This window comes from Bos indicus, chromosome 10 (assembly GCF_029378745.1).
Source record: "Bos indicus isolate NIAB-ARS_2022 breed Sahiwal x Tharparkar chromosome 10, NIAB-ARS_B.indTharparkar_mat_pri_1.0, whole genome shotgun sequence".
In the NCBI taxonomy this organism is placed as follows: Eukaryota; Metazoa; Chordata; class Mammalia; order Artiodactyla; family Bovidae; genus Bos; species Bos indicus.
Genome location: NC_091769.1, coordinates 83,081,918 through 83,092,193, shown reverse-complemented (window position 1 = coordinate 83,092,193; position 10,276 = coordinate 83,081,918). Strand labels below are relative to the sequence as shown.

The 10,276-nt window shown below is 44.3% G+C and overlaps 1 protein-coding gene across 12 annotated transcripts in view; it reads right to left on the bottom strand.

The window, feature by feature from the left end:
* Positions 1-939: 939 nt before the first annotated feature.
* The window catches only part of SIPA1L1 (signal induced proliferation associated 1 like 1), a 521,546-nt gene continuing 512,209 nt past the window's right edge, over positions 940-10,276 (bottom strand). For 10 of the 12 annotated variants that reach the window (XM_070797798.1, XM_070797796.1, XM_070797794.1 and 7 more), the window contains 4 exons: positions 8,646-8,792; positions 7,184-7,298; positions 4,086-4,170; positions 940-2,953 (listed from right to left, as the gene is read on the bottom strand). In XM_070797798.1, coding sequence (XP_070653899.1) covers positions 2,810-2,953; positions 4,086-4,170; positions 7,184-7,298; positions 8,646-8,792 — 491 coding nt within the window. In that variant the 3' untranslated portion in view covers positions 940-2,809. The remainder of the gene's footprint in view (positions 2,954-4,085; positions 4,171-7,183; positions 7,299-8,645; positions 8,793-10,276) is intronic. The other 2 variants (XM_070797804.1, XM_070797806.1) reach the window with 1 other exon arrangement.

Below are 10,276 nucleotides of genomic sequence, written 5' to 3'. Positions count from 1 at the left end.
TGTGCGACCGTCATCTGTCCAGGTCATTGTCAACTACACGCAAATGGCTTACGCTTGCTGGGCCTATTTCTTCTGCTCTTGTGTCACCATTTATATCTTCATGTACGGAGCTAGTAATCCAACCCAACCCAATCTGTTTACCACCGGCAGCAGATTCAAGAGCACAACCAACTGGCTCCTCCGGTCAGCTCAGAAGATCCTCCATCAATGCAGGTCAACAGCACTTTCTCCCAGAAACTGTCAACCCACACCCAAACCCTTCAGAAACAATGTGTAAACCTTCTAAACCAGGTAAAACAAAACAAACAAACAAACCCCTACTTTTTTACTTGCTAATTAGGGTATCCTGTGGCATCCAGTCTTAGCCTGTCTTATAATTCTAGAATTTGTAGGACTGTTGAACCAAATAAAAGGAAGAAACTGTCTGCTGTCAATTAGCTGCACCACTGGAGAGGAACAGTGGCGTGGCAGATTTTAAAAATTTGGTTCCATTTGGCTTTGGAATGCATTATGATTTTTTCAGTAGATTAACTTTCCTAATTATATTTTGCACAGTCTAATATTAGCAGGCATTTGTATTCCCTGAGCATATAACATCTAACACTGAGAGCTGGGAGATGCAGTAGACGAGTCCAAAAATGTACTGGTCTCAAGGAATGACAATGTATGGAAAACACACATATGGATAATGAAGAGGGAACTAATTATAAAGTGCTCTGCAAATATTAAATCATAAGCAGAAAAGGCAAATCAGGAATTCTCTATGGATATGTGAATAGAGAATAAAAAAAATTTCTAAAAATTCTAAAAGGGACAAACTTTCAAGAATCATCTTGGGTGATATGGAGTGTGATGGAAAAATAAGGATACAAGGAAGGTCAGTGAGATACACTGGGTGGTCTTTCAAATAAGAATGCCTAAAGCAATAATACCAAAGCGTTTTAAAAGAGCGTTTAAAATGAATTTTATTATTTGAATTTTACAAGTAGTCTTTAAAGGCTTCAAACAAGAACTCTGTTGCAAAACTCTAATAAATAGCTTGCCCCAAGTCCCCAAACAAAATGTAAGACAAAATAAAAACTAAACTCAGAAGGATAAGCAAGACTTCAGAATGCTTGGATGTTAGTGCTATTTCTCATTTACAAAGAAATATCAGGCAATGTACAATCTCCTTCATACAAGTCAAAGAGAGAAAGAGACAGACAAATGAGATCTTTACAAAGCACTCCGAAATCTTCCTATTTCCATGAGAGAAATGTCACCAGAAAGAAAAAAAATCCCATGAAGAAGTCACAATTATGAATGAATTTGTAGCATAAAAGTCTGGTGATGCGGGTTGGGGGAGAAGAGGGGAACTCCACCCCATTTTTTTTCAGGGATGGAGAGAGGAATGGGTGGAGATTATTTGGGGCAGGGAACTTCCGAGCAGATACCGCTGGATTGCTGAACATTCCCTTAGACCAGAGTCGCCACTGAAGGGTGCAGGTGACAATTTGGTGACAACTGTGAAGGCAAGAAACAAGGCCACCAGGGGCTCTCCCGGGGCCTCTCAACACTAGTGACCCAGTGTCTCTGTTCTGTGCAGGACCAAGAGCCTTGGAACAATGGCCAGGGGCCCAAAGCAGCTGCATCACTAGACAAGAAAAGCAGCATATCAATCACTTCTGCAGCAGAATCCTGCAGCTGGCCACACAAGGATGCAGGAAATGCTGGGCAGAAATTGTACACGGGACATGCAGGTCTCAAAAGGCCATTCCATCACCACAGTCATTGCTCCTAACAAGTAAGGATTAAAGTTCACAATTCAACATTCATTTTTTTCCTAGTTACAAATACTGGTAAAGTCTTGCTTTGGAGAGAAGGATTTACTAATTCATCAGTAAGATCATTTTGAACAAGATAAAAATACAATTTTGCCACATTGATAACTTTAAAAATCTCAAACAGAAACTATCCTTTTGACCAAAATGCATACAAATCTTAAGATTTTTTTTTTTAGTTTGGAGGAATTCTGAAACCAATTACTGTTTGGACCCAGGAAACAATAGAAAGGCTGATTCCAATACAGAGGGACTCACTTAAGCCAAACAAAGAGCTCTGGCTCAGAGAGCACACAGCGCCTGGGACCATTTTCCCAGGGCAAGGTAGGAGAAAGTAGTGATGTCATAATGCAAGATGGAAAAGGGGCGTGGCCCATAGGCTCTGTCTCTGCCTCTCTCTGGTTCATTGATTTGTTAAGTACCCCAATACTGCTGATCTCTGTAAGACAGGGACAGACATCACTAGCTCATGCACAAGCCATTTGAGGGAGGCAGGTATTTTCTGAAAGCACCTCCCTCCCCAGGCATTTTTAGGAACAAAGGTAAGGAAATCCCCCTCCCCAAATAAGCAGTTTTAAAAAACTTTATTTTCCTAGGAACAATGACATTTGTCAGGATAACAAAGGAAAGCTTGGATTACCTGAAATAGATAAGAAAGAGCTGTAATAGAGGCAGATGGGCCAGTGTCGGGGGGCAGGGAGGGTCCTAGGCCCAGCTTCTTTTTAAATACATAACAGATAAAGATATTGTGCAAAAAAATAAAGACATTCACATTTTAGCAGTTAAACTTTTATTTTACTTTTTTAAAATTTTTATTTACCTTTTTCATTTTCTTTTCTACAAAAGGCAGATAATGATTGTTGATCTGCAATTGTCAGGCTGTGCACTCCCCAAAAGGGGGCAAAGTCGGAAGCTGGGGCAGGAGCTCAGAGGGCGCCTCCAACGGGCGGGACTAAGGGGAAGGCAGCCCTGCGGCCGCCTCTTCCGGCCTAGCTCATGTCGATGGTGTTGAAGACCCACTCCGTGAACTTCTTCAGCTTGTCGGAGGCATTCTGGGACTCCTCCTGCAGCCTCAGGTTGTCCTCTCGCAAGTGCTGAACCTCCGCCTGAAGGTGAGCTTTGTCTTCTTTTTCCTGGGAGGGTGAGCAGAGCAAGAGAACTAAGAGGGTGGTCCCATTCTGCCCAGCCGCTAGGCGTGGCTGTGGATCTGTGAGCCCCCTCCACGCCACTAAACAGCGGACACAGGGCCAGCTGCCGGGTCTTCATTATTGACCGGCGGATTTCTGCAGGAACTAAAGCCTATGGCTGACAGTTTTTATTTTGGCCGGCCCAAAATTATTTCACTGACACTCTGCAGGTTATTACGTTCGATAGTTACACCTGATACACCTGTAAAGTCTTCTCCAGCACCGTGGGTTTCATTTTCATGTTCCATATCGGAATCAATCACTAAGGTTTTTTTGTCTTTTTGCTTGTCTAATAGTCACATCGTCTGAATCAGAAGTATAATTTGAAGAACTATTATCTTCTGAGACGCTAGTATATATGTCACGAGGACAAGCAGAGACAGTACCGGCATCAGATTCACTGAAAAATTCTTCCTCACTCAATTTCACAGTGTGTCATTTTTGAAAACTTTATGGAAATAAACTTGCATTTATAACAGGTTTTGTTCCAACCTTGTGTATAACAGCCAAATGTGAATGATAATGACAATCATACGGTGTATATGGTCATGTTAACTGTATCACTCTACAAGATACTGACACATCTCCGGTCAAGAATATGTTAAGATGTCCTCACCCAGGGAACAGGACTTCCAGAGAATGTAAACACATGAGTGCATATTTTAATGTCTGTTAAGTTATAAGGGCTGTCTTAATAATATAAAGTCACTCAAGAAACCAACAGCAACTGGTTCTTTTGGTGCAGGAGCCTGAATAACACTAAGGACGTGTGTGTGCATCTGGGCTGTGGTTCAGGGGTGAGGAGATTGGGATAGGGCCCAGAGGGGGCTGGCTGAGGTTTAAAGGCATTTTACCAAAAAAAAAAAGGAACGCTTTTTCTGTATACATATGACAATGAAAGCCTTCTCACACTGTGCGTGTCAGTGGGAACCAAGCTCCAAGCAGACCCCTAAAACGTGTGTATTGAGAAAGCAGGGAGAACGCCCACAACATATTTCACTGAAACTGCTGACAAAGGGCTTTCTCAGTTCAAGGCAGCTTGCATGGACAGGATAACCTGCTTGGAGAATATGTTTACCTTCTTCAGATCTTCTCGAAGCATCTTCAGCATACCTTCCAGCTGGTCCACTTTAGAAGCCAGAGTGGGAGAGGAATCTTTACTGCTGGGAACAAGAAACAAAAGACCATGTAGGCAGGAGTTCTCCGTGGCTGGGTTTGTTTGGTGTTTCTTTTCTTTTTTTTAAAGGAGTTGGCTGTATTTATAAAATGGTTTTCAATGTCAAATTACTCAGTATGGTGACACAATGTACGTTTTCATTTTTAAAAAAGGGAAATGGCGGTCTGAACAAAAGGCAATACAAGCGTAAACTACAGCCAATCAATAGCTTCCTTAAAGATTCTGCATCTTTGTGACAAAAAGATACGGGACAATACGTGAAAATGGTCTCTCTGGCAGCGCAAGAGGGGCTTTCTGGCAGATACAACTGTCCAACAGTGAAATGAATCTCTTTAGTGGCTTTAAGAAGAGTTACTCCTCTGTGTGTACCTGTTGGGTGGGGCAAGGCCTTATCTTGGGGCAGCCCAGGTAAGTAAAGCCTGTGGCCACTCAACCCAGTGGCAGCTATGTTATTGCGTCCATCTCTTAAGACTAAATATCTTTAAATATTAAAAAAATAAGACTACATCTTTCAGAAGTTTTTCATACGCACGTGTGCTCAACTGCTCAGTTGCATCGACTCTTTCCAACCCCACGGACTATAGCCTGCCAGGCTCCTCTGTCCATAGGATTTTCCCAGGCAAGAATACTGGTGTGGGTTGCCATTCCCTCCTCCAGGGGATTTTCCCCACCCAGGGATTGAACCTGGGTCTCCTGCATTGGCAGGCAAATTCTTTACTACTAGTGTCTTAAGCTCTTTACTATTATGATCAGCAAACTCTAAGGCCCACAACTTTCTCCCATTTCATTTTAGTGCTAAAAATGCTTCTAAGCCAAAAGGAGAGGAGGCTAGGGGAAAAGAAACATGTGTAACCGGCTGGACAGACCACACAGCTGGGCAAGGGCCAGGAGACCTATCAACTCTTCTTCACTGACTCTCCTCTACTTGAATTCAAGCCTCCAAAAGTTTCTGGGTGAATTCTAGCCAAAGACACCACCTCAGCCTCTCACGAACAAAGAATCTGAAGGTTCCCATAGAGACAAGAGGCAGCTGCCTCTTTCCAGAGGTCAAGGGGAGGAAGAGGTGGTGACTGGACAAATGCTTGGCATCATGAAATAAGAGGTACTTTTTATTTTGTTTTTTAATTAAAAATTTTTTTAACACCAAAAACATTCCATGCCACCATGCGCCTGTTGTAGATCTAAAATTAGCAGAAGACATGGACACAGCTTATTTAAAGTAAATTTACTTTTTCAAGTTAGAATTCCCTGACCTAAAATAAACTGTGTCCATGTCCTCAGCAGGCCCAGCATGGATGTCACAAGGCTGTAAATAAAATGGAATGATAATGACCTCCCAACTTCTAAGGCAGGATGACCAATTGAAACCTGACAGTGAATGGATTTTAAAAGGGAAGTGGTCAGCTGAAATCCACAACCTCACAGGCCGGTCTGGATGCACTGAAGGCCAAAGATGTGACAGAACAAGAGTGGTTCTGAGCAGAAAACACTGATGCTGGGGCCCGACTGTTCTTCACAAGCCACCGAGGCCACCCTCCCCCACCTTTGGGAGGGCTGGCGCAGCCACAGCAGGTTGTCAGTAACTCTCAGTAGCCAATCTTGACTTCTGAAGGTTTGCAAAGAAAAGTTCTGTGTCTGTGACTATACTGATCATCTTTAAAAACATTTAACTTTATTTGCATTTGCTCATCCACACCGAACAAAGACCTAGTCATCACCCTCATCTTAGGCTTCTACAGATCCTACAAAGATTTAAGAACTGTTTAATAACCCTTTCTCACGAGAAGTCTTTGCTCACTCAGACTTCTCTTCACCCTACATTTAGGGCTCTCCTCTCGACTCTGCACATTTTTAAAAAAAGTTCCCAACAGCCAAATTAACCACCATTTTACCTCCCTAACTGTCCCAACAACAGGATAAATGAAGCATCTGTCTGTTACACTCACAACAAAAGATCCACTACTCGGATACTTTCTCTGTGAAGAGTGTTTCCTTACAGACTTGCTTCAGTCTTCAGGCACAAGTCCCCACTGTATTTGTACAATCTATGCCAACCTCACTCTTCCTGTTACTGGCTGTTTCTGACCAAGTTTTTATAGATGCCCGGATTCTTGTTGTTGTTTAGTCACTAAGTTGTGTCCGACTCTGTGACTCCATGAACTGTAGCCCACCAGGCTCCTCTGTCCCTGGGATTTCCCAAGCAAGAATACTGGAGTGGGTTGCCACTTCTTTCTCCAGGGGATCTTCCCAACCCAGGGCTCGAACCCGTGTCTCCTGCTTGTTAGATGAATTCTTTACCACTGAGCCACCTGGGAGCCCAACACCTGGATTCTTAATCATCCTCAAAAGGTTTTAAAAGATTTCAAACTGATGAAATCATTCTGCATCAAGAGGGCTTACTATGACTGTTGGGATGCTTTTATATATAGAAACATCACACATTTATCCAACAGCCTCACCATTTGCAAACTGATGGGAAAGTGAAAAAGTCAGCCTCTACATAGTTAGGAGAAGCCAGAGTCCATACTCTTAATTCAGCTATGGCTTGTCTTATTTTACATAAATCTTACCCTGGTGACCCACTTCTAGCGTAGGTCTAAAGCAGAATGTTCGGAGTCGCTAAGATGCAGGCTCATTTACAAGCAGGACCTACTGACAGCTTCAAAATGGACAGACTCAGACTAAATGCACAGGATAAGTATCCAAGGATATTTAGCACAAACGATTTCTCTTACTTAATAAACCCTGATAGCATAAATGTATTATGGCATTAAATAATGAATATTCATAATGATGACTAAGTCATCAAGAACAGTTTAAGGGTGTTTAGTTAGAATGCTTTGTAGCCAAATACTCTAAAGTGCAATGTCGGGCACTGCAGTGATGAGCTTCACTCAGGTAATCGGTGTGACCGCCATCGCCCCTTCCCCACACCCGCTCCGTCACTAGCGGAGGTGATACATGGTGTAGAGTGGTGCCCTCACCACCGGGTGACTAACCTGCTGTATGACTTCATCTGGACAAGGGCCTGGTCCTCAAGCTGGTCACTGCTGGCTGCAGCACTCAGAGGCCGATGGTTTTCATCACTAGCAGCAAAGAACGAGGCTCTCTGGACTAGAAGGGAGAGGAGAAACCATTCAGCACTGTGGAACCACATCCTGGGCCCTCTCTATCAAAAGTCAAGAAATGACCGACACGCACAGTCAAACCTAATCACGGGGCAAGAATGCATTGGAAACTTTATCTTTCCCTTGTAGGAAATTTTTTTTTTTTTTACTGTTTTAGCTGGAAGAGGATAGTAACATTATGATTTCTCTTTTTAAAATAGTTGCTGTGACTTGATTTCTATTCTAGCTTTACCCTTGCTTATAAAAGTTGCATTCTATTGTTTCCCTGGAAACAGGCCTTGTGCCAAATTTGCAGACCAATGCTTTCCACTCGGTGACAACACAAAATACATTAAAGAGCTAGTACTGAGATTCTTGAAGTATGTTTTCCAAAAAGACTCCTGGCCACCTTGGTGAGCTTTAGCTTAGGTTCACACCACCTCTGTTTCAAAAAAACACTCACTTTAAGCCTGAGCCAAGAAACAAAATCAAGTTTTAAAAGAATCTCTTATTAAAAAACCAAAACTTCTGTGCAGCAGCATGGGTGGATCCAGAGACTGTTATACTGGGCTTCCCACGTGGCGCAGGTGGTAAGGAACTTGCCTGCCAATGCAGGAGCTGTAAGAGACCTGGGTTTGATCCCTGGGTCAGAAAGATCCCTTGGAGGAGGGCATGGCAACCCACTCCAGTATTCTTGCCTGGAAAAATCCCATGGACAGAGGAGCCTGGCGGGCTATACCATCCATGGGGTCACAAAGAGTTGGACATGACTGAGAGACTAACAACAATGACAACTGTTATATCCACAGAGACAGCGTTACTTTGAGTTTTTTCTATTTCAGCAGATCAGGCCAGCACTTATCTAATAAGGGCCTGCATTTACAAGGCCACTGGCTTAACGCAAGCACTTGCCAGTGGGCTGATGTAGGGATGAAGCAGGAGGAAAGTACACACGCCATCACTCCCCTGAGAGATGAGTGAGAAGGGCAGAGGGGCCGGGGCGGGGACAAGCATCCTAAGGATGCAATTGTGCGTTGAGCAATGACGTCTTCACGATGTGATGAAAAACGCTCCCTGGACACGTGCTATTTTCAGTTAAGTGATAGCTGGGATGCCGCTGAGCTCTGCCCTTCCCAGATATGGGGAGGTGAGGCACCTGTGTTACGAATTCCCACTTAGGGGAAACCCTGGATTCCACCTGGTTAAAATCAACAGTGTGGGCCCTGAGTGTTTGAGAACTGCTAGCTCAACTGCTTTCTGGCTGTGCTGAAATGCGTGTGTTGTCAGTGAGTCCTGAGCACTGACACTGCTCCTGACCTGCTCGTGGCCCAGCCGGGATGGTCTGCGGACTCACCCTCGTAGGCCTTGGCAGCGTCCACCAGGTTGGACCAATCCAAGTCTGCAGCAGCGTCGGGCAGGGGCATCAGGCCGGGGTCGGGCATGGGCGGCCTGCGGGTCTCCTGGACGTCGGTGAGGGAGCTGTCCGAGGCCGAGAACTCTCCTAGGAATGGATGAGGGATAAGAGGCTTCAGGCCCACTGGAGACCCACTCAAAGTTTTACCCATTCTCTGTGACCAAAGCAGATAAGTCATTTGCTACCTGGAATCAGTTTCTAGTCTAACAGACCATTAGCGGTCACTCTGAAGCTGAGCAGAACTAGGAACTGACTTCCTCCAATCTTAATTCCTTTTTGTGTAACCTCCCAGTGTCCCATTTCTAATGGTGTGGGTCTGGGAAAAGTTAGTTCTGCACTGAGGTAATGTGTCTGCTTTCACAGGAGCTACTTGTCTAACAGAGAGACCCAAGGAAGCTTTGGCACCTCACTTTTCCTCTCTGAGTCAAGGGATTCAGGCTAGGGTGAAGGGACCTACTTCATCAGAGCGCTGGATTTTGCAGCCAGACCAGGGAGGCTTGGTGATGCATATTTGAGGGGACCGTAAAGCCAATCTTTATCTGCCTTGGAACCTGGGATCTGACTCCCTCCATGTGGACTCTGCGTCCCTGGGACTGCTGAGGGACAGACATATCCCTGGCTCGTGTCTGCCTTGTGTCCCAGGGATGGTCCACTGGTTTCTGCAGTTGGATGTATCCAGGATAGTGTGAGAACCAAATTAGAGCATGTGAGAGTGGGTGCTGGGTCGCTCAGTGGAGTTAACGTCGGTTCACTGGTGTTGGCATCCTTTTCTTTCCCAAGGACACGCTAAGCAACTCTTGGCATCGGTTTTCGATTTACAGCAGTCCGACATCCCAAACCCCTTCTAAGGTGGCAATTTTTAAAAACACAAATATTAACCTATTTAACACTCAGTAACACTCGGTCTCTGCTTAGCCTGGGGATGGGCAGAATGAGTGCAATGAGCCCCTCTGTGCAGTGGAGGGCACACTGCCACCGTTTAGGTTCACAGAGGTGGAGGAGACGGGCACAGAGCTCAGGAAGTGCAGATGCTCTCACTGGAACAGAAGCTGTGAGGGCAGAGCGGGTGCCTCCATGGGAAGGGCCGCCTCATAGTGACCATGACACTATAATCCGCTCAGACACGGGGCCAAAAGCGAGGCTCTCAGTTAAAATCTGTAAGCGACTCTGGAAGTAACTGTTTACAAGGAGTTAAAAAGTTTTGCCAATTATGATAGTCTATAAACCGGAGTATATTTAGTGCTTGCTTTCCCTTGCAAATTACATAAAGGACTGCTCTGCAGTGCAGCTGCTAGTTATTAATGTGCTTAAAATTACCAGAACTATGAGAAAATGGAAATCAACAAATACTGCCTGATATTAAAGGCTCAGTTCTATTTAAACTTGCTCCCACCAAGGGTAAGAAGCTGGAATAATTTTTTAATGAAAAAAAATTGAAGTAAAGTTGATATATAATGTGTTAGTTTCTGGTGTGCAGCAAAGTGATTATGTATATATACACACACACACATTTTTCAGATTCTTTGGAATAGACAGTTTTGTTATGTCACACACAATCTTTCTGCTTTTTT